At 39.8% G+C, this 24,172-nt stretch overlaps 1 protein-coding gene across 10 annotated transcripts in view; it reads left to right on the plus strand.

Annotated features, from left to right (window-relative positions):
• MAPK9 (mitogen-activated protein kinase 9) overlaps positions 1-14,001 on the plus strand; it is a 33,026-nt gene extending 19,025 nt beyond the window's left edge. For 6 of the 10 annotated variants that reach the window (XM_082323697.1, XM_082323699.1, XM_082323706.1 and 3 more), the window contains 5 exons: positions 1,015-1,197; positions 2,129-2,253; positions 2,824-2,887; positions 4,503-4,574; positions 5,366-12,560. In XM_082323697.1, the coding sequence (XP_082179823.1) occupies positions 1,015-1,197; positions 2,129-2,253; positions 2,824-2,887; positions 4,503-4,574; positions 5,366-5,508 (587 nt within the window). In that variant the 3' untranslated portion in view covers positions 5,509-12,560. Of the gene's footprint in view, positions 1-1,014; positions 1,198-2,128; positions 2,254-2,823; positions 2,888-4,502; positions 4,575-5,360; positions 12,561-12,890 lie in introns of those variants that run through there. The other 4 variants (XM_082323701.1, XM_082323702.1, XM_082323700.1 and 1 more) reach the window with 4 other exon arrangements.
• The last annotated feature ends 10,171 nt before the right edge of the window (positions 14,002-24,172 follow it).

Below are 24,172 nucleotides of genomic sequence, written 5' to 3' on the forward strand. Positions count from 1 at the left end.
CTGCTGGAATTGCACATTCTTTTTACCAGAGAAACTGTAAAGTGTAAATCCGAGTAAACTTAAATATCAGGAATACTAATGCAGTGTCTTCTCAGTGTGATAAATGAGCTCTGTTATCCTGAGTAGTCTTGTTCAGAGCAGACTCTGGTATCTCTGTAACAAGTGTCACCATGTCTAGGGGAAATGCCTTCACTTTAAAGAGGGAGAAGGGACAATCCAGAAGAAACATGAGGCACAATTTCAACTTGTGGCTTGTAAATGCAATTCGTATAAAATATCTAAATTCTGAATTTAAGAACAGAGTAGTCTTTGAGTATTATCACAGTTGATACAATTATACAAAAGAATCTGCTAAAAACCTACAGCGATCTGGATTCACTGTTCAGAACTCCTTTGAAACTTTTCTGAAGTTGAAAATTAAAAAATAAAAACAAAAAAACCAGAAAACAATAACAAAGCCCCCAACCATCCAACCAAACCCCCCCAAAAACCCCACAACCCAAAGCCTAATTTCCTTAGGAGACAGGCACAAAATTCTTTACTTTGAATGGGATGTATTTGTGCTTTAGGTTTTTTCATGTATTTTTCCCTACCTTCAAGAATCTTCAGTGTTGACGGTGTTACGTTGTACTTCAGAAGATTCAACAGCAGCCTTTCTCTTCTGTCCTTACAGTTATTTTGCTGTGGATACAATTGCCAAATAAAGCTTCTTTTGGACTCCAAAAAAGTACTACTTTCAATACTAGCCAATAGATAATAATTAGCAAAAGATATTTAAGCATAATGCATTGTGCAGCACTTCTAGCCTGTCCTTAAGATTACAAAATGTGAATCATATTTTTATGTCAATCTAGCTTTTTGCATGGCAGCTCAGGGTACTGTTGATGCTAGAATGAAGTTCATATTTGTCCCCTTTGTTCAAGTTTTCATTAATTTTTCAGATTTTTGTAAGTGATATTTTTGATAGTGCAGAGTTCAAATTCTTCAGCTGATTTTCCTAAAGGTATGGTGCAGATATTGATCAATGGAATAAAGTTATTGAACAATTAGGAACACCGTCAGCAGACTTCATGAAGAAACTACAGCCTACAGTGAGAAACTATGTAGAAAATAGGCCAAAATATCCTGGTATTAAATTTGAAGAACTCTTCCCAGACTGGATATTTCCATCAGAATCTGATCGCGACAAGTTAAAAAGTAAGGCGAGTTTTCTTCTCTTTTTTTTTTTTAAGCTGTTAATTTAAAATGTCTGCAATACACTTAATTAAAAAACCTAATATAAAATGTTTATTGCAATAGATGCCAACATTAGAAGCTGCATACCTTCTGTTTCTTTCGTTTATGACATGTTCTGAAATCTTAATAGTAGTCATTAAATACAGAACTATTTCCCTGTTCCCAGTATTCTGTTTAATTCTCTTAATTCTAATCCATTGAATAATGTCTGTCTCTTAAACATTCTCTGAAAGTAATACTTGTTATGGACGTTATTTGTAATTCTCTTTTTCTAGTTGGTGTGTGTATATAAATCATTTTGACTATACTTTGTCTTTAGATAATTACTGATAATATGAAAAAACCCCGCCTTATTATATTCTCTAGATGGTCAAATAATTTTTTTTAAATACAATGACTTGTTATAGCCTATTTTATTATTACAATGATCATTCAGACAAAAAAGAAATGTCAGTGAAGTGCCACTGTAACAATGTGTAGCCAGTTACTGTGCAGTAACGCCTTTAAAAGAAAAACTAATTTGATCAGATCACTACTGTACCAAGATGTTTTTTAAAAGCTTATTTAAAATGTTTAGTGTGTTTTATGTTCAGTACTTAGTGCCAAATAAACTGTGACTTGTGTAACAGTAGAACTGCTTGAAATGGAGGTTGGTTGGTGTCAGCTGCAGGGTTTATTTTGGATAATAGCAAAAGAACATTTACAATAGAGGGGTGTGACCTCATTCTTAAAAAAAAATATGTAGCTGTATAGTAAAGCTTGGATTTGTAGGCCTGTTTTCACAGTGATATCTGTTAGTGTATGTCCTATGTTCCCAGTATTCGTTTTCTGTGCCAGACGTTAAACTCTACAGCTCTTTTACGTGTATGTTCTTTTCATTTTTACTTTCTAGCCAGCCAAGCTAGAGATTTATTGTCAAAAATGCTTGTAGTAGATCCAGACAAGAGAATTTCTGTAGATGAAGCCTTACGTCATCCTTATATTACTGTCTGGTATGATCCAGCTGAAGCAGAAGCTGTAAGTTTGCATTTAAAATAAATTTTAAGATATTGGTTTAATAATTTAAAAGAACACCTTTATTTTTAGTCAAGAGCATACTTTGAACTCATTCTTTGGCTAGCAAAAGTCACACATAAAGCCTTTAGATCAGCATTATGGGCAGAATCACCTGAAGAACAGCTGCTGGAGTGGAGTCGATATAATTTTGAAAGTGGTTGTTGATAGTTCCCTTTACTTTACAGAAAGAGTAAAGTAATCTATCTAGATTACCACCACAAAGGTGGTAAATCTATCTAGATTACCACCACAAAGGGAATTGCCTAAAGGGGGACTTCTCTAAGGCCCCATAAAGCCTTACAATAAGTGTAATTTTTGTTGATGCTTTTAAACAGCATTTCAGTGGGAGGTAGGACTTAAAAGCAAATTCTGGAGTTTTAAAATTAGTGTGATTGAGGTATAGGGAATAGACTGCCAAAGATGAAGGTTAAAAAATGCTAAAAATGTTGTCATTTTTAGGGTTTTTTTACTTATGATTGGTTGTGTTAATGTGATGTAGTAGGTAAACTATAGACTTTCTTTTCTTTGTAGCCTCCACCTCAAATCTATGATGCACAATTGGAAGAAAGAGAACATGCAATTGAAGAATGGAAAGGTAAAAAGCGAGCATAACAAATGACATTTATTGTAATAACTTGTATTATTAATGCGTGACTCAGTACATGTGTGCTGGATTGTGTGACTGACTGGAACCTGCTATTCCAATTATGCAGTACTGCTTGTGGCACTATGAAAAGAAATCAATAATGGAAAAATGTTCTGTTCGGAGTGAAAAAAAAAAATGTATATGTGCATATATGGACATATGTATACATGTAATGCTCTGAAGTCTATTCAACAAAATGCCTCAGTTTTAATTTTTTCCTTCCATTCCTCCAAGTATTTTGTTATTCTTAAGTGTTTGTAATCTCAATGGGTTTTTTCTTCAGAAAATTCTCTGAAAGAGAAACACGTGCCTGTTCTCAGTGTGCGTTATTTAAGCTGTATCTCTTGACAATCTCTTTTCTCTCATCATTGCTTATTTATTGACCGAATAGGTTAAACTGTTGACTTAAACAAGAGAATAAACAGCATTGTGGTATTGAAATCAATTACACCATATGGTTCTAGTCAAAAACATTAAGTGGTGAGGCAGTTCAGATTTTACACATCTACCATCAGAGGACCAAGGGTGATAGACATCTTTGCTTAATACTTTGGAAATCACTTGTTTTTGTAAAATAGGTTTATAAATTTCAGGTATTCTGGTTTATATGTATTTTCTTTAGGGCATATCTGCACAGGTACACTTCAAATTATTTTGGATTAATGCAAGGTGGAAAATCAAAATGGATCAGTTAAATCTAATTGATTCCATTTGTAAATGTTGTTACTCAGAATTAAAGAGGTCTTAATCTATTTAAATATTGTTACTCTTAGTCACAGTAAGACTATGGGTACATACACAAGCTACTGTGAGTTAACTGAAAGTATAACTTAAAGTGTACCTGATGCTCCGCAGCAGTAATAACCCTTTTGCTCTGGAAGGGGCCGAGGTAAGCCATCTTGTGTGAGCCATACTACAGACATAACAAACAGAATAATGGATGCTCCTTTAAAGTCACAGCTCTGATTTTTTTGTTGTTGTTGTTCAGGTGCCTGTATCATAAATCTTCCTTGATGAGTAAATGAGGGCTTTCATGCAATATTTTAATTATTTGTTTAACCTACGTCCAAATTTGCAGACTTTCCTCAATGTATCCATGGAGATTGTTCTTTAAGAATAAAGACATTTGTGTATGCTTTTGTTATCAAAGTGAAATTTCCATGGGAGTTATCCATAGGTTTTTTTTAAATCCAAATCTGATTTTTTTTTTCTTTTTTTTTTTTACAAGTAATAGTGCATTGTAGGTATACATAAAGTTTTGGGTGTGATGGTTGTTATTTTTAAATGGACAGCTATTCTACTTATAAAATATGTTGATTTTGGTACATGCTTGGTGTCTTCCTGTGATGCAGGAAGAAAATCTGTAGAATTCTCTAATCATTGTCATAGGCCTTTAAAAAAAAGGGGCAGGGGGGAATAGATACATATGCAGTTGTACTTCCAGACTGACCCTTAACCATTTCGTTGTACCTTTACACATATGTAAATTGTATACAAATCCTTTGTGATCTTACAATGGTTTTTTCTGTCTCTTCTCTCATTCCTCCCACCATTCTCTGGTAAGAATTAATATACAAAGAAGTAATGGATTGGGAAGAAAGGAGCAAGAATGGTGTGGTAAAAGATCAGCCCTCAGGTTAGTCATTGTTTCAGTAGTTCTCCTGTCACTATGATACATAGTGCTGATTTGTTGCACTAGTCAATGAAGAAATCCTGCTTAATAATCCAGGTAGGCAAAAGTTTTGTTGTTCAGGACTCTTGATTCTGGTCAGCCTTTGGAGATCCATGTACAGTGGTTTTTCATTGTTATGAAGTAAGTTGTAGGAAAACTTCAGAAGTCTTGTGTGTCCAACCCTCGGAGCTGCCTTCTCCCCAAAGGGCTCAGTCATCAAATGAAATAATCAATACCATGTTACATGAGCTGTTGCATAGGTGTCTGATATGCTGAATGCTTATTCTGTGGCTCTGCATGAATGAGTCCCTTTCATGCAGGATTAAACATTGTTAGGGCTCCTTGTTTTCCAATAGTTAATAGCACAAAGTATTTATGCCTATGACTGAATCCTTGATGTTTGCTGCTGTTCTCTTGGTTCGGTAATTGGAATATTGTACTTTTATTAACTACATCTATTGGATTTCCTGATACTTGGGCCACTATTCACATTATACGTTGTGGTTGGTTTTTTCCTTCCTCCCCAGAGAGGGAGAAAAATACAAATCTCTTCTCTTAATGAAAAATAAAAATCTCTTCATCTTGGGTTTTGAGTGCTACGGAACTTAGTACTTGCCTTTCTACTGTTTATTAATTTCTTTCTTTTCTAAGGATTTCTATGGGGAAAGTGATGCTCAGAGCCTAGAAGTATGGTTATTTGTACCTGCAATATTGTCTTGCCTCAGATTTTATTATGTTTGGTTTACTTAGCACAGATGCAGCAGTGAATAGCAACACCAGTCCTTCCCAGTCATCATCTATCAATGACATTTCATCCATGTCAACAGAGCAAACATTGGCCTCAGATACAGACAGCAGCCTCGATGCCTTGACAGGACCCCTTGAAGGATGTCGATGATCAGCCAGGATTGCAGACTTGACTTTGGAAAAGAACTCTTGCTTCCATTGCGCCTGAATTGCTTGTAAGTTAATGGAACCAAGTAGAAAAACTCCATGTTCTGCATGTTCTGCTGAAGTAATGCCTGTGTTTTTTACTCAGTTGTTATGAAATTGCCTGCTTAATGTTGTAGAATGAAAGCAAATCAATGTCTAAAGAACAAAAAAATTTAAATTTAGACACTATTAAAAGCTTTTCTTTGTTTCAGCCTATTTCAGGTGAGCAGTTATAATAGACTTTTAGCCAATAACTCCTCTTAAGTGGGTTCATGAATCTTCAGTCCCAACTAGCAGGCTTCTGTGACACAACGTTTGTTTACATTTTAGTACAGTATTGCTTATTAGTAGGTTTTTTGAATGTATAGTCTCTGTGAAGTTTCTTTTAACGTGTGACTCTGGCAGTTTGCTTTATTTAACGACTGGAGTGTTGTATGTAAGTGTGAACTCACACATTGAACGCTCTCAGTACTATGTTTAAAGGGCAGTTATTCTTCCACATAGCACTTTTTTTTATTGAGCCCTTTCTACCTTCACTTTCCAACGATTCTGTCTGTCTTCTTGTAGAAGAGATGAACGTGAAGTTTAAAGAATATAGCCGTTACTTTGTATTTCACCTATGTGTCTAACTTTTTCAGTTTTTTAAATGTGGATGGAAGATACAGTGACTTAATTAAATCTTAAGGAAGGATGAGTGACTTATCTGTGAAGCAGCACCTGTTTAGAAGAGGAGAGAGTGCTAAAATGTTCTGCATCTTCTAGCTTGTGATACTGGTCCTTTAACAAAAACAAACAGAAAAGGAAATTGTATCTGTGATGCTCTTCATTCACTGCGAACTCTGATAAAAGGACAGATGAATTGGAGAGACTTGCAGCCTCAAAAAGAGCTGCATAAATGTTTTCCATTTTTTTAATGGGTCCATTCTATCTAGCGAGTAATTAAAGAAATAAAAATACAGTAGTTTTGAGTCGCTTATAAATTAAGTATTTAGTTATCAAAGCTTAGCTCTATTCCTGCATTAGAAAAACATCTCTATTTGTACTGGGGGAGGAAAATGTATTTAATCCATATTTCCTAAATACAGTGTCAGAGGAGAGGAGGAGATTGTTTGCTGTTTCAATACAGGTTTATCAATACAGTTTTCAGAATCAGATAAGACAAACATTGCGTGTTACATTGCACAATGTGTTGAATTAGAAAATGTGTTTGCAGTAGAGTAGGGCTTAAATTGCTTTATACTACACACTTGTGAATTTATGCACGTTCGCTTTGGAGTGCACACGTATGAAATTTTGCTAAAAGATCTTGTGTGTGCATGCGTGTGAGATTAAACTATATAACTAAAGAGTAATACAGATGTACAAGATGAGGTAAAACACCACTTTCTTAAAGGCACTATATTTAGCTGTTGATCCAGATGCTCTTGACTTGAATACATAAATAGAACTTATAAAATATACTGGCCCAGCCAGCCACTGCATTACTGACATATTTCTCTTGTGAAAGAAAGTTGTCCATTGTTTTTGACCTTACTATTTGAAAAGCAGCAATTTCTCTTTATGCAAACATTGCTTTTACATTAAAATTGTACCCCTTTTTAACAGCTTAATTTGCTGTAGCAAAAATATTAAGGTTTTACTGCCCCAGAAGGTTAAAAAAAAATTAAAAATTAACAAAGTACTTTATGATGTTAACTTCAGAATTGTCACCTGGAATCTTGGATTTTTAAAATTCTGTTTAATTGAATTGCGGGATATTAGGGCTTGGTTTTTTTCTTGTTGTTTTGTTTTAAACCTATGGATACTTTAGTGTATCTTTGGATACTGATGGTGTATGTGAAATATTTTTAGTGCTTTTTGTCACTGGAAAAAACATTTAAAAATACCTATTTACCATATAGCAGAACGGTATACGTTGCTGTTCTGCATTTTTTTTGATCCTTGTTATTTGTGTAAGTTAAAATTACTAAAGACATCTATTCCAAATGAACATTAGTGATTCACTATGGAAGTAATTACTGGATTTCATTTTTCAAGCTTTTTATCTTTTTCAACTGAAGTTGCACTGTGCTATGCTCATTTTAACAGTTACTGCTTTAGAGACTTAACAGAACAAAGATTTCCCCCCTCCCCCCTCCCCCCCTGTGTTTCGGATGTTTGCAGAGTTGAATTTTTCCTATTGGACTTGGGCTGCTCAGAACAAGGGGGGGGGTTGGGCCAGATGACCTCCAGGTCTCTTCCAACCTAAATTATTCTGTGATTCAAATTGTCTTTTAATGTTATTTAACACAACTGCCCTATTTCCGTGTTTTGAACTGGTATCTGACCTTCTCCTAGTACATACTGTTAGTTTGAATATGTGCTCGTGGAACAAAAAAACCCCTGAGGTTAACTGAGTTTATTTGTAAATCTTGTTGTAGGAAAAGCTGTCTCATACCTTATTTTTTTTAATGTTTTCTTGCTATCGCATACATTGAAGCTTCACAATTTTACAGAAATATTGCTGCCTTCGGAGCATGCATGAAATGTCTGTGAATATTGTAGATTTTGATTCCAGTATAATTCAAAACCAAATTGCTAATAACCTGAATGAACATTGATCTCAAGAAGGCACATATGCAGATTATGTTCAGAAAAACGCATGCAGAATAGATACACGCTAAAGTTCCCATGCTATTTCAGTGTGCGCATATAGGCTATAAATGCACTGCATGCAGATTATACATATAGTTTTATTCCTGACTGCAGATTAAGTTCAGTGCCACGTTTGTGAAATGGTCATCAATGCTGTGAGAACCTCATCATTGATGGAAAACAAAATGCACATGTAACTTGACAGGGGTTTAAAAGTTTAGAGAGTTTGGTGTGCAATATAATCACTTTTATTCCTAATACTAAAATCATGTATGTAAAGTGATGCAATTGACCATTTTTTTGCACTTTGGCATTTATAGATATTTATATGTATTTAAAGATTAAGAATATGTGAGTGTGTGTATACATATACATATATATATTTTAAGAAACCTGCTCAGTTTAGTAAACATGAATGTTTTCTTTGAGAGACTTTGTATAGTGTTAACACTACTGCAGTATACATAAACAATTTATGAAATATGACTAAAAATAAGTGGTGGTCAACATAGATACAATCCGTAATCTTAACTGCTCACCTGAAAAAAGAGAGGAATCTATGGCTATCAATCAGATTATTTACCAGAAACATTATGTTAAATATATGAACACTGAGTAGCTGAATGGCATTGCAGAAATGGAGTATGTTTTGAACAGTTCATTTCATCTGTGCTCATATCATTTTTCCTCAAAAAAAAAAAAAAAAAAAAACAACTTGGAAGGAGAAGCTTGGCCTCTTGAAATCTGGACAAGCAGCCTGTAAGCGTGCTTTGAGGAAATACTGTGGTATGACAAGTCTAGTTTTTTATTGAAAAAGATGAGAAATGAATGTCAAAATTAAGGCTTTGTCTGCATGGATCATACAAAATAAACTAGTCTACTGACTGGAAACTAGTGTTTGCAAACAGCCTTTGAAGTTTTGTAATGTTTCCGGTAAGGGTTTGCATTTCTTTGTCAAAATAATGAAAACGAAACTCAACCTTAACTAGAAATTAACTAGTTGGTTGGTACGTTTCAGAAACTCTTAGGAACCAGAGGGCTCTTGGGGCTTTCTTTGTCTTTTTTAAGTCCTAACAGAGCATAAGTGTTTATTCAAAGTTAATTTAAAAAAAGTGATTCCATATGTTTAATTTTTCTTTCCTAAAGGAAGGTCCTTAAATGCTAAATTGGTTTCCTTTTAAGATCTAGATGTATTGGCTTAAAATTATAAAGATGTATTTGGCTTAAAATTATAATTCTTTGAATGAAGTAGGATTTAGACATTCAAAATTCAGCTGACATACAGAGTCTCCAAGAACTGAGTGAATGACCCTTTTTTTTTGGCAGAAGTACAGTCCTCTAGTTTGGTGTGCGCTGGAAGTTCAGATGTTAAAGTGCAGACAGATCTTTACTGAACACAATGCTGTTTTGGAGTACGGGTTCAGTCTTGCAGCAATACAGTTTGTGTGGAGTGTTTCATTTGAATTGTGACACTTGAAATGGAAGTACTTTAAGTGTGGTGGGGGGTAAATGCTGAACAGCCTTTGTCTGTATATTCTACATATGTCATATGGATTCTATCAGGGCTTGATGCTAAACTTAGTGATGCCATATACTGGGAACCAAATTCTTTGCTGGGATGTGTATTGTGTAATTCCTGCTCAAAACTGGTTTTGATCCAGGGACACCTGCACCCAGATGCAGAATTTGGACTTGAGTTCCTATAGATGAATCTAGTAACTTCTTTGCTTTTCCAGAGTGTCTTTTGATTATTCTTTTTTAACATGTTGAAATATGACAGAAAAAATGTATTCTGGCTCATTATTTTACATATATTTTAGATTGTCTATTACATGAGTGATAGTGATGTTCTAAAAGCTTATTACACAACTTATCAAATCAGTTTTATTTTTTGCCTGCTCTGCATGCTAAAAATGTCTGGAGCTAAACTAATGTTTTAGGTAAACCATCTTTTCTCATATTAGTGTTGGAGGAAAGTGGAGAGATAACCATCATTTCTATTTGTGTTCTGTAAGATGACTATTTTTGTAGCTAAAATTTTAGTTGTCAGATTTCAATCCCACAGTGTTGCTTTGTGGATATAAATTTACCTGGGTCCGCTATTTCAAACAGTATATGTGTAACAAGTCCAGTATAAAATTAAACTAATAAAATGCACTCTTTTGCAATTTGTTATTGAAAATATGGCAAATTATTTTGGTCCAAGAATTCAAAACAAAATAGAGAAGATACATTTAACTCTCTAAGTTTTTATTCCTTGATGCTGCTGCTTATTTTTTGAAAAGGTGCTTGCGGTTTTGCACAAACCAAATCAACTTTATTAATTGCTGGGTTTGAAGCACTTTAGGATTCTTCTAAATACAACCAGTATATGGTGTAAAAAGGAATGACATAAAAAAAAATATGTTTAATGTGTTTAAATTTTGGTTGCAATCTTTGCTATTCTGATCGATTTGATCAGCATGTTCCTTTAAATATAAACCTGTTTTCAGAGATTTTAAATTAGAAATTTTTTTATGGGATGAAATTTAACACATAGTAAGAGATCATTTGAGAAACATCTTGTACTCAAATGCCTGTAGGATTACTTGAATAGCAATGTGACTACCTAGCCATCTATTAGATAAAGATACAACGAAGATACAACAGTGTTTGTTCCTAAAGCAAGATCAGCTAGCTATGAGCACTAGGATTCTTTTTCTTAAACAAAAAACTTTTACTAACTTTTGACTACGCATCATGAGGTAGTTGCGTATGTTATGGTAAGGCCAGAACATACGCTTGTTGGTCCTCCACTGTCATAGATGTTCTCTGAATACCACAGAAGACCCTGCCCCTGCTCTAAAACGCTAGTCCGAAACCCTGATGCTTTCTAGGGTGTACTTAAGCCAGTACATGTGTATTTGTTTCCCAGGCTGGGTCTGTAGTTCAGCACCCCATGGTTTCTTAGGATAACAAAAGCAGTAGAGAAAGTAATCGGGTAAGAACAACGTTTTACGTTCACTACCTGAAACAGTAGTCATATTTGTTACTGATAACAGAGCTAATTTAATACCTGTGAGCATATGCTATTGTATTGTCTTCTAATGGGGAAAAACTTTTTTGAAAAACCAAGTGTGTCACTAGCTTTTCTATGAATTCAGATGCTTAAATTGGTGCTAATTTTTTAAAAGAAAATGTAACAGATGGTTAGCAGTGTATTTGTCTGTTTTTGATACCTATTTTTTCTTAAATGGCGGCAAGCCAAACTTTATAAAATGACTAATGTGCATTTTCAGCTTCTTCAGATTCCCAGATTTTCCTAAAGTAAAATGTTTAAACTTCGTGGCAGTTACTCCTTCTTTGGAGCTATTGCTTTCCGATGTGTTATACACTAGTAAAATGAACACAATTAGAAAAGATAGCAATACATAACTATCCCTTTCTTTAAATTACGTGACATGTTGGGTTCCCCAGGTGGTTTTAGCAGTTTAGTGTAATCAAGATACCTAATTAAGAGCAAATCACAGATACCTGTATGCAGTTAACTTAGTACAGTGAAGCCTTACCTGGTCATTAAGATAATTTGTAAAGATAATACAAATTTTCATCTATTTTAAAGAGGGAATAACAAATAGAAATAATAAACTGTTTTTGAACAAATTCAAATGTTAATTCCAGAGAATATATTCTATAGCGTACTCCAGAACACATGCTATTAAAGAGTATAATAGGCTCCTTGAGTGATTTGTTATGAAATCCAGTTTTATCTAATGACTCAAAATAAACCCTCTCCAAAAATCAGTTCTTTGAGAATTTATTTTGAACTGCCTTCAAGTTTTAACTCCCTTCAGAATGCTTTGTGCGTCTTGTTTTGGCCCTCTTTCCCACCTTCTGTTTACCAAATGTCACAAAAAGTAGCATCAAGCCCTATCACTTGTTATAGTGTTCTGATTTTATGGCCTTAATATTAGTTATAGTATGGTATATAATTTCAGAAGAAAGATGTGCTTTGAAGTCTAATTATATAGATACATGTGGCCTCTTCTGCCTATGAAATTAGGCTTTGATTGTCATATCTCATTCTTGATGCTTGTGCAATAGGAACATGTTCCTTTCAATGCAGTGGCTATTTTGTCTGATGCTGGAATTTTTTTCAGGATGACTAGAAAGTTGGGTTGTGTTTTGTTTTGTTTTTTTAATGGACAGCAGTCATGCTTCCTTAGTTTTGGATTGATTTTCTTTAAGAAAACTAGAATTTCATAAGGAAAACTGTCAATAACTAGTTCTGAAGTGCTAGTTAAAGCCTCATTCTGAAGCTTTTTGTTTTTTTTTCTCCAAAAACCTTATCATAAAACAGTACTAAAGCCACTGTAAAATTACAAATAAATATGTATACTTAAATGATTTGAGCAGTCTGTCTTATTTACTGTGGCAATGTTTTCTTTTTCTTGATTCTTCCTGTGTTGAAGTGGAATGTTTTTATGTAACCAAAATGATGAATGCTCTTAGTTATCTTAAAACGTAAAGTTTCAGTTGGCACTTGAGCTTCCAAACCCAAAAAGTTAACCAAAAAGTAAGTATTGGTATGAAAAATGAATGAAGAACAGCTTTAAGAGATTGGTTGGAGCTGCTTTCTCCTGATCAACTGGAACATTTGGGCACATCAACAGCACTTGGTTTTACTGCCAAGTGTATTTTGAAATTTGTTTTGTTATTTTTTTTTAATTGCAGAAGCTGCTTTTTATAAATTGCAGAGGCTTGCCTGGTAATACTGACAGATCTGTATTCCCATCCATGTGCTTAACCAGCATCATAGTCAGATTGTCAGAATTCCGTGCAAGCTTCAGATAAGCTCCTGGCTATATACAGGTATGTGTATATATATGTACATATATAAAGGGACTTTGGAAGAATTTTCTGCTCACCTTGTGCTAAAACAATGTTGTGTTTCATTTGGTTCTCACTGAACAAGACAGAGGTACAGCTATCTTGAAAAAATAGTTCTGTTGTACTTATTTTGAGGAAGAAGTAAGTATTCTTGCAAAGACAGTGATGAGGTTTCCAGGCGCTTTGCAGAGCTGTCTGCTCTAACTCCAGGGAGGGTGAAGTAAAACTTAACTGCTACTTTGATCTAATTGCTTTTCATGGAGGTTTTCTAATATTAAAGGAAGGTTTAACATAGCTGCCTTTCTAGATACATGGGTAGGGCTCTCAGCCAGACCTTGGTGTTGTAAAAGCTTCACCTATGACAGTCTGAAATAATTTTTACAGCAACATCGCTATTTCTTGCGCGGAGGACTTGAAGTTTTCTCTACAGGGCATTGCAACAGAGTATCTGGGTAAAGCAGGGATGGCCAGTAGATCCCAATGCTCCCCTGTGTTTGGTAATAGGGTATTTTTCAGGTTGCTTCTTCAGCTACAGAGGAAGACCTAATTCATTAAATAGAAAACAAACAAAAAAAAAAGTAGGACCATGACGTGCGTGAAGGGAAGTGCTTTACATAGCGTTACCCAAGTACATTCCTTGCCTTATGCCATGCCTTTCTTTATATTTCCTGCAAGTTCTTGAAGTTCTAGAAAAGTAAGGAGGGAGGGAACGAATAAACAAGATCCAAATAATTTTTGAGGAAAGTGGGACTTCCGAAGTGTGGGGGTTTTTTTCATAATAATGAGGTCTCAGAAGATGGGGGGAAAAAAAACTGGAAAAAAGAAACAAGAAGAGTGTAAGTGCATGGAATTCAAATTAAAAAACTGCTCAGTTCATGGTTACTTGGTGTGAAGGTAAGGCGGCAAAGAAACAAGTTATGGTTCAAGGATGCACTTGTGGAGACTACGCAATGCATGGAAGGGGATGGCCACTTAATGAATAAAGGGCCTGCAGCGTTGCCCTGGGCATGGAATAGGGCAGGGCTGCTTTGCTACATGAACCTTGTGGGATAAGACTCTTGGGTTTTTGATTCATTCGTATTTGATCTTAAAACAAGCTGCTCGCTCCTCTCTGGGGAAGAAGAAAAACATCTGTGCAGTTTCTGCTTACGCGTCGTATGCTGTTTTAGTGAGACACTGAGTTATCAAGTAGATGGTCACTCTTACCTTTAAGCTTGCTGAAGAGCAAATAATGAGCCACATGTTTTTCTCATATAAAGTATAATTTTAAATTCAGTACAAGTTTACGTATACAGTTGCCTTTGTTCATGTTAAAGTTCTGCATCGGGTTGAAAGAACAGCGGTTATTTTCTTGATACTTAACTGTATATGTGGTGTTAATGCTGGTATCAAAAATAGTTAACACATTGCTTGTGTGGAGAGAGATAGCTCTGAAGAGATGTGAGTGAGGGAGTCTACCAGTGATGGTCTTAAGACTAATGTGTTCTTACGGGAGCCCTGTAGGGAGGCTAATTATAATCCAGAGGAGCAAATGGCTTTATAAGAGACCTCCTCCTTCTCCTCCGTGAATGAATATCCCTTCAGTGAGAGGACGGGAACTGCCCAGCAGCGCTGGATCCCAGGCACAGGGCTATGTAAGAGTGCTGGTGGGAACCGTAGGGAGCTGCAAGTGTGTTGGCTCGTCGTTTCTCTGTATTTGTCTCTGAAACATCTGACTTTGGGATGCAGATATGCACTCAGCACTCTTTTACAGTCCCTGTAATACCTATGGGAACTCTGGGGTGGCTGATAAAACACACCCCAGGAAGCACGACATCTCTTGATTAAAACCACTCAGCCACTTAGGCATTTAGTGCATCAGTACAAGACTCAAGGCTAGCCAAAAAATTACCAGAGTGCTTCCCCAGCATGCTGCGTAGGCTGGTGTCCTGGTTTTGGCTGGGAGAGAGTTAATTTTCTTCCCAGTAGCTGGTATAGTGCTGTGGTTTGGATTTAGGATGAGAATAATATTGAGAACGCACTGATGTTTTAGTTGTTGCTGAGCAGTGCTTACACTAAGTCAAGGACTTTTCAGCTTCTCATACTGCCCTGCCAGCGAGGAGGCTGGGGGTGCACAAGAAGCTGGGAGGCGACACAGCCAGGACAGCTGAGCCCAGCTGGCCGATGGGATGTTTGTGCCATATGACGTCATGCTGAACAAAAACCGGGGGAGTTGGCTTGGGGGGGGGCAGCTGCTGCTTGGTAACGGGCTAGGATCAGTCAGCGGGTGGTGAGCAATTACGTTGTGCATCACTTGTTTTGTATATTCTTTTGTCATCATTATTGTTCTCCCTTCCCTTTCTGTCCTATTAAATTATCTTTCTCTCAGCCCACAAGTTTTACCTTTTTTCCGATTCTCTCCCCCATCCCAGTGCAGGGGAGCGAGCGAGCGGCTGGGTGGTGGTTAGCTGCCTGCCGGGTTAAACCACGACAGCAGGCTTGGGAGTTGGTAGCGCAAAGTGTCTGAAAGATTTTTCCAGTGGTAAGAGAAAGTGTCGCTGGCATTGGCAGGGTGGTGCAGAGCTCCTGGGGCTCAGGGATCCCCCTGAGGGTGTATCAACGGCTCACCGTATCATTGACAGCCTAGTTTTTGCTGTTGGGTTTCTTATTTCAGCTCTGAAATGGGCGCATGTGCTGAAATCGGGATGTGGCCTTTCTCCTGCAGTTTAGCTCAATTTCAAACTGAACACCCTCATGTTTATTTCCATCTGTTAATTTCCCCAAAGGTTTCAAAAAACTCTTCCATTTCTTTTTGGAGCATTTCATTTCTTCTCTCTGCATCTTCCTTTGCTCTCTCTGCATTTTGCATTGTCGTCTCCACAAGACGGTACCACTTACGCTGCTGTCCCAGTTTTGAATGCAGATCCTTAATCTCTGACTGCAGCTCCCTGTTCCGCTGCTCCAGGCTGTTGGGGAGGCCGACATTGTAAATTACGGCATTTTTTTCCCCCTTTCTCAATAAAGCTAGGCTTTTTTTTCAAGCTAGCCTTTTTTAACATACAAGTAGTAACTATAAATACAAGTATCAGCATCCCCAATACTTTTCCAATTTATGGTGTTAAAATAAAAGCTGCAATTTTTAGTTATCCTAATTTACAATAAATATAAATAACCATATGGCCAAAGGAGTCAGTTTTGGGGTTGGGTTTTTTTTGTGATGGAATACTACAGTAGTCTAACAAATGGCAATGCAACGTATTTTAGGAAACACTGAGGATTCTGCTTATATAGCAGTTCCCTTGAACTGCAAGGGAAAACATACGCAGAATACAGCAAAATGATTAAAAAAAAAAAAAGGCCAAAACCCTAGGAATAGCTCCTTTTACTAAGAAGAAATTGATGAATGCTTCTTCAAGAAATTAAAGATTAAATGGATTTTTTTTCTTTACGCGATGTTCAAGGCAAAGTGTAATTCAACATTACCCACTTGCCATCTGTTGCAGTGATGCATGTTGAGGTAGGTTATGATTTAATCAAATAGTCCATTTGCACAACATACCTGTAACTTCCAACTGATGAACAATATTGTGTTTAAAATGTTCATTCCTTTTAACTACACAATCGAAGAGCAGTGCTATTTGGAAAGTAGACCCTGGAAATGTTTCTGCTTCTTTTTTTTTCCTTGATAACAAGCTATGGCTAAATCTCTATTCAATTTTTAATCTTAGAAATTGGGAAAATACTTATGAACACTTTCCTCTGAGTTGTTAAAATTCATGACTTGCAATTTGTGAAGAATAATGACTTAACTGCTAACGCTGCCGAGAAGCCTGCACATTTTTCCCTAGAGAAAAGCTTAATACTGGATTAAAGCACAAGAGGAAAATACACACTAGACCAGAGGCTTTTCAAGAGCTCTGCGTAGCCCTGCAAAAAGCATTACAGATGCTCTGGAGCTTCTCAAGCACCTCGCGTGAAAATGAATTCAAATAACTCTGAATAATTGCTAACCTAATCCTGTGATGCTGGATCCTGGGTGACATTCCCAGAGGTGTGTGGAGGCATTGACTGCAGCAGCACCCATAGACCCTACTCACAGATAAGCACCCCGCAAGCTGCCTACAGTAGGAAGAGGTGCCTTCCCTGAAGCCTCATAGGTTTTAAAATCCTTTACCTTGCAATTTTAGATTCGTACTCAGCCTTCTGTCTGGACATCAGCATCTTCAGATTTGCCAGGTGGTTCTGTGGGGAGGTTGGGCTTGCTGGCAAGTCACCGGACGAAGCGAAGCTGTCGCTGTTGTCCACTGGGACATGTCCCGTGTTTTCCTGATCCCGCAAAACATGACTTACAGCTGTGTCGGCTTCTTGGGAGTCTTCTGGGTGGGCAAGTCTTGTCAAATATCTTGAAGGAGGGTTTTCCTCAAACATGGTTTAGCAGCGGGAGCCTGCTGAGCGTGCCCGGCCAGCACCACCCGTGCCCCCCGGGCGTTGTCAATGGCTCAATGCCTTTCCTGTTTTAGAGAGGACCTTGTTTTCGGGTTTGTCTTGCTCTGCCTTGTCACGGGCTGAGAGAGTTTTCTTCCTCCCCACAGCTGTTTGAAGCTTTTTCAAATACTTGGAAACAGTCCATTTTGCTGGAGCCTGGATCTTGTTTCAGCTTTGCTTTTTGTATGTAGCGGGTTGAGGTCTTGAGCTGCTATGCCCATCTGCTGCCCGCTCGCCTTTATCGTCACGGCTGGTTTATTCTCATCTCCAGGAACTACTACTGCGTTCTTACCCTCGGTCTGTTCAGTGGCGTTTGTCTGACATCTGTAGGTGGCCCATTCGATAGCTGTCCACCCTGGGCCAGTTTCATTCCCGGGCTGGGGAGGTGGATTCTGCAGCAGCAGCCCGGTCCCGGGGCTGCGCAGGGGGAGCAGGGTGCCCGCTCTGCAGGCTGCAAGGACAGGGCTCCTTGTGTTCCCCTTCGCATGCGTTAGAAAAGAGATGCGTTATATCTGTTTGGGCTGCACTCTGTCTGGTTGGTCAGGCGTGAGAAAAATTGCACGAAGGTAAAATGGCTCGCTGTGCCGCCTCATCTCTGGTGCAGCCGCTGTGTCTGCTTCGGAGAGAGCAAATTGCAGTGGTGGAGGCGAGGGAGGCTGGTTCCTCCGGTCATGACGGTTCAAGGACAAGAAGCCGGAGGTTAAGGACAAATAGGCCACTCGTCAGTTACATTTCAGTTCCTCTTGGAAAAACTATTTGATATGAGTAAATATGGAGTGTTTATTTTAGCTGCCTGTTCTCACAAGAGGATCAAGCACAGTACAGAAATAACTTGATTATAAAAAAGGAAGAGCAAAATATGCATGCAGTTTAAATGCATATCTCAAAAATAATAGAGATGGTTTAAAATAATCTGGAAAGTTGTTTCCTCTCCCTGCCCCCCACCTGCTCAGTCTCTTGGTATAAGAAGTGAAAATGAGCTGGTTTAAGTGCCCTTGGATTTCTGTAAGTGTGTTACTTGTCTCCTGTGTGGAAACCACTCCTGGCTCTCACTGTGCACCTGACGAGGCCATGATGTAGTCCTTGGCGAAGACGGGGCTGGGAGGTTATTGAGATGCTTCGCCACTGTAACCTTCGCTCCCTTTAGTAGGAAGAGTCCTTAGAAATGCTCAGACAGGTAGGTGAATGTTTCAGGAATCTAAAGAAGGCCTGGGGTGAGGATTATATAAAAAAAAGTAAATGAGGCCTTAGCCTTCTGAGGGTGAGTCTGTACTGGAGGAAGGTGGGGAGAAATCCACTAATTTGATTTTGCAGAAGTAAAATAATAAATCGATTTAAACACCACCATCAACACCCCTCTCTCCCTTCCCAACACTGCAGTTGCTGCTAACCTAAACTTTTCCTCCAGAAAAAGATATTCCCGGACTATTAATGCCAGTGCTTTACATGAGTTCTGTGTCTATTAATAATCTAACAGATGGCTGTAGTTCCTGATGAATCAGATTCGGTTTCATTGATTAATCTGTTTTCTTCCCACCCCTAAGGAGGGAGGCAGCAGCTGTGCCGACCAGCAGCTGCTATTGCACAACTGGGAGTGTCTCTGGCCCCGAGTCCCGCAGGCACCTCCGCTCGCCTGTCGAGAAGCTATCCCGGCATTGCTGCCCGTCGGGAGGCTGGTAGGGAGCAAGTCTGTCACCTCTGCTAAGTCAGGGTGGAGAAGTGGGACAGCTGAGGCGTCCCCGTTTGAGAGCAGACAGACTGGGAGGAGTCCGACCTTCATGGTCCCCCTTGCAGTTGCAGTGCTATAACAACTTGATGTGGGCGAAATTAAGGGGGTCAATGGGATATAGGAAATTTGGAGAGGTGTGCTTAAGGCATGTCACCTCTGGTCATGGTCGCCAAGCCAGCATATTACTGGAACTGGTTCAAGTGGCTCATGTGGGAGACCCTTTGGAGGCAGCAGATTTTCAGCACGTGTGGCAGGGACCAGGGAATGAGCAGCCCTTAGTCCCATGCCTCTAACACCGGAGCTGTGTGCTGACACTGAGACAGAGACTAGTTCCTTCTCTTGACACTTGATCACTCAAGGGAAGTGTAAAACCACAGCTCAGTTGTGGAGCCAACCGTGCGCTAAGGTGACTGGGAAAATCACGTGAAGGTGTAGTGTGTAGTGCTCCTCTGCTTCGCCTTCCTTACGCAGCTTAGTACCGACTTGGGCACTTGTGTTAGCTCATACTCCTCTGGGAGAGCACTCTCTATTTTTGGATTTTGCTAATTACTCACCTTGACGTTATCTTGGAGCTGATGTGCAAAGAAAAGATAATGATAGATGAAAGGAGTCCCCTTCCCAGCTGCCCCTCACACATGCTCGCTTGCAGTGCTGGTGTGGCTTCATAGCAACGTGACGCACATCAGCATGGATGCTGTAACCAACGGGGCTGAGAAGGATGCGGCTTCTCCGCTTTCTCCTGGAGGTCAGTGCCAGCAGTGGGGCTTTAGAGCAGGAACCACTGACAGCTCCTCCGTGCCAAGTCGTTAATGCATGAGCTGGGCTAGCAGTGTCAGAGGGGAAAGAGGAGGATGAGTGAATAAAACACTGCATTGAAGGCTGCTGCACAGGGGCCAGCTTCAAGGGTGGGATGAAGGTGAGGGAGCAATGCAGAGGGTCCTGCCACAGAAAATGGTTTCTTCAAGCAGGAGACTGTCTTCTGTGTGGCCTGCAGTTGGGTCACAGACCCAGGTGCAGAAGGGTTTGTGCATCTCGGATAGCTTTCTGTGGTGTGTGCCAGTGCTGACAACAACTGATTTCTCAGAAATCACATGCCTGTGATTCCTAGACAGTCCCATAACACCTCTTTTATAGGGTGGCTGCCAAGCTCCAGGTTAGGAACTCGGAGTGCATCAGAGCAACATCAACAGGGTATGGCAGGTGGAATCTCTGGGCTTCCTCTCCTGATTATACCCTTGGTCAGGCACAGCACCATGCACTGTTGATTTCTTCCCCCCACGCCCCTCTGGATTTACATTTATTCATATGCCATGTTCTCCTTTCACCTTCCCCATGGTTTCCCAGGGAAGATGATTGCTTGTATTAGTTTCCTGACAATTTAAAGGTCAGCGATGAAAAGAGCTGTATATTTTTTTGGCCCGAGGCAGAAGAGCAGCTCTGTTCCAGACTCTCAGCTTGCAGGGAGCTGGGATGTTTTGAAAAATTGTTTCTTATTTTGGACTGACTTGGGATGGAGCTTGTGATTCTCTGCGATGACCTCTCCCTGGAGTGCAGAGATGCTGCCACGTGTGGTTAAAATTTAACATGCTTGAAATAGTTCCTCCAGGCAAGCTGTGGGATTCAGCCTCCCTCAGTCCTGGTCCTGTGCCAGCTGCCTGTTCCCCTGCATCGCCTCTGAGCTCTAGAAAAGAGACCAGAGTTCTCTTGCTTTGCCTTTTGTAGGGTATATCATTTGCACTGCAGACAGATGAGATGCGACTGTTGCAAAAAGCATATCAAATTGCCCAGGGATGTGCATGGTTGAAGTTACTGCCTAGATAAAAGCTCATAATTTCCTTTACACAAAAGCTGATGATAATTGGACTCTGTTTTTTTAAAGCCAGGTTTATCAGCACTTTCTCCTCTTCAGCCTGGTGGCAGAGACGAGCTCAGTTGCCAGCAAGGGAGAAACCAGTCACCTGCACACAGCTTGCGGGGCATCTCCTTATGCCAGCCTCAACCGTGTCAGTGTGTTAAAATAGCTCTGTGGAGTGTGTGCAGGCAGCCAAGTGCTTCTCAAAATGCAGCAGGAGGTGTGCACCAGAAGGGCTGGGCAAGGCGACACCTAAAAACCGGCACTGTGCTCCTGAGTCAGCCCGCCCTTGATGGGTCCCTTGTGCCGCTGGGCTGGAGAGCGTGTCCTGAGCTGGGGCAACACCGCCGGGAGGCTGCTGCCCTCTTCAGCAGGATGCTCTGTGTCTGATGCCAGGATGGATGGGGCTGAAGTTTAATAATTTCAGATATTCTTTGGGAAAATATTGTAATTTTCTTTAGTAACAATGACACACTTACTTACCCTGAAGTGTCTCTGCTAAATAGTTACTTTGGAGCTAGGTTAGACGCATACATTTGCATAAGTTGTTTGCTTGCACGCATTTATTCAGACTGAACTTCCACACCTTCTTCGTGTTGTAATGAAACAGTTCTCATGGACTGACGTTTTACAGAATGGTTTGTCTTGAGCTATGTTTGGAAAGTAGAACCCAATAAAAATGCATGAATTGATTTTTGTATTAAATGAAACTCAACTTGTTTTGCATCTAAAATCTACTTTAATACTATCCTGGTTTGCCATTAATGAATTGAAACTTCTGTTCTTGCTGTTTTTTTCAGCTTGGACTTCCATGATGTTAGCATGGTGAATCCCATAGTCTCATCTCCTGTTTTCCTTTTGCAGCTGAATTAAAAATAAAATCAGTTTCCTGTGCTTTTTTTTCAAATCCCGTTTGGTCTTTTTAACCCTGAATGATCTATTTACTGTGCTAAATATGGTGAATAAATGGAAACAAAGAAACTGTTCTCACTGCATCTGCAGAAAGAGGCCCAGGACAAATCACTCTTGGCTGGGACAGGCCCTGGTTCCAGGTGCCCAGACTTCAGGAGTCTGAGCGCTTTTAAACTTTTGGCAGCAGTTCTGTATTGTTTGATACCAGTCTTTTCGCAAAGAGAAAGAGAAACAAAATAATAAAAAGCAAACATTCATAACTTGATTTTGAAAGCTAATTAAATTTTTAATCTTTTTTTGCCTTTTTATGATGCTTGTTCTTCTACAAAGGTGTTGCCGCATCCCAGTACAGGAGGAGGAGGCACATAGGGCTGCATGCCATAACAGCCTGAGCTCTTCAAGCTTTGGGGCTTTTCAGGAGTATTGTGTATTGCCCTGTCTGCGTAACCTAATGTTTTTGTGCATAAATACAGAGGTCTGCAGCTAGATAGCATCACAGAAAACGAGGGCGCTTGCTTTTGGGCAGCTGGAAGCTGCTTGCAAAATAGAGCTGGAGTCTCCTTCCCGTGACCCCAGCAAAGAGCTGGGAGCGTTTTTTAGGTTTTTTTTGCTCATTGCCGGGCTGCAGCTGCCTGCGATTGCCCTCCTCCCGCCAGAGCCAGGTTATGCCCCTGCAAACCGCCGCTGCCTGGCCCCAAGGCTCCGGGGCTGGGGCTGGCTGCGGGCTTTGGAGCCCTCCCCGACGGGAGACGCTGTCAAATGTAAGGGGCTGTTGTTGCCAGAGGGCAGGAATGAGTGGGAAGGGAAAAATGACCTTTTTTTCTTTTCTCTCCAGAAGAAAAGACTGCTTTCAGCTGCTTACCCACTAGATGTCACGGTTGGGTCTGGATTGGTGCTGCTGTGGCCGGCGCTGCCGGAGCCCAAGCGCCTGGTGAGGAAAAATCGCACAATTTTGTCAGGCTCGGGGGCAGTTTGTGACCAACATCTTATAAAAGCAAGCCAGAAATTAATTTTCATCACTTAAACAAGGGCAAAAAGGCTGGCGAGGGGGAATATTTAAAAAACAGAGGCTCCTGGCAGGAGAGGGCACTGTATACTTTGCTATACCCAAGGAACCGTGCATTTAGGATGAGTTTATTTTAGGTGGGAGGCTGCGCAGCCTGAGCGGCCGCCCCGTTCCCCCGCGGTGCGATACAGGCCCTGTGCCGCGGGGAAAAGCTGCCGAGGAAAGAGCTTGTGAGCCCGGAGCTGCTCCCTGCTCCTCCTCCCCTACCGCGCTGGTTTTGCATTAAAACCTGCTTTGTGCATCGCGCTGGGTGAAAGGGGGTAGAGGCAAGGGCTGGGGCGAAGGCAGAGCGAACTGGGGCCGCGGCACCGGCAGCGTCTGCTCCACTCTTCAACAAAAGCATCCTCACTATCTGTTTGCAAATAACTTTAATCTAGGCTGATTTTCTCCCTTCCCAGCTGTATTTTGTGTCCTAAACAGAGTTTACCTGTTTGCTTTAAGTGTAGGGTTTCCATCGGGGGTGAAATGGTGTTTCATTTGAAACACGCGTTCAAATTAACTCTCTCATCCTTTGGTATTTTCTGTACAATAACTCCTGCTGGGTTATAATGGGGGAAAACTGCTTGGAAGGAACACTCCCAAACTGCCTTTGTTTTTAATTAGAGGCAGTTTTGGTGCAATTCCCTACTTCAGTTTTATTTTAGCTCTGCAGATCTGCAAGGAAGGATTTCAAGTATTCAGTTTGTTCAGCGGTAAAGGCGAGCCGGCTTTCTTGTGCTTTCAAAATGACGCTCGACTGCTCACAGGGAATGGCCTGTTTAGTTCAGCATTTGTATTTCTGGTTAACATTAATGGGAGCTGCTGATTTTCAGGCTGTCATTCAGTTTTAAGGATTCTTTTTCCTTTCAGGGTCTTCCCAAGGCGGGTTTCCATGTGGGACTTTTGTCTTTGCATAAGGGCAAGGCTTTGACTTTAAAATAGCAAAAAAAAAATCGGAGAGCTCCTGCAATCCCTCTGGAAACGATCATTTTAACAAATGCCCGCTGCTCTGCTTAAAGCGAGCTGTCGTGTTTAGCTGCATTTTGGATGGTGTCTATAAACACAGCAGCTGTCTGCATGCAAACGGGACTTTCCAGCAGTGCATAATATGAAAAGAATCTTAT

This window comes from Platalea leucorodia (assembly GCF_965183815.1).
Source record: "Platalea leucorodia genome assembly, chromosome: 11".
NCBI classification, from domain to species: Eukaryota; Metazoa; Chordata; class Aves; order Pelecaniformes; family Threskiornithidae; genus Platalea; species Platalea leucorodia.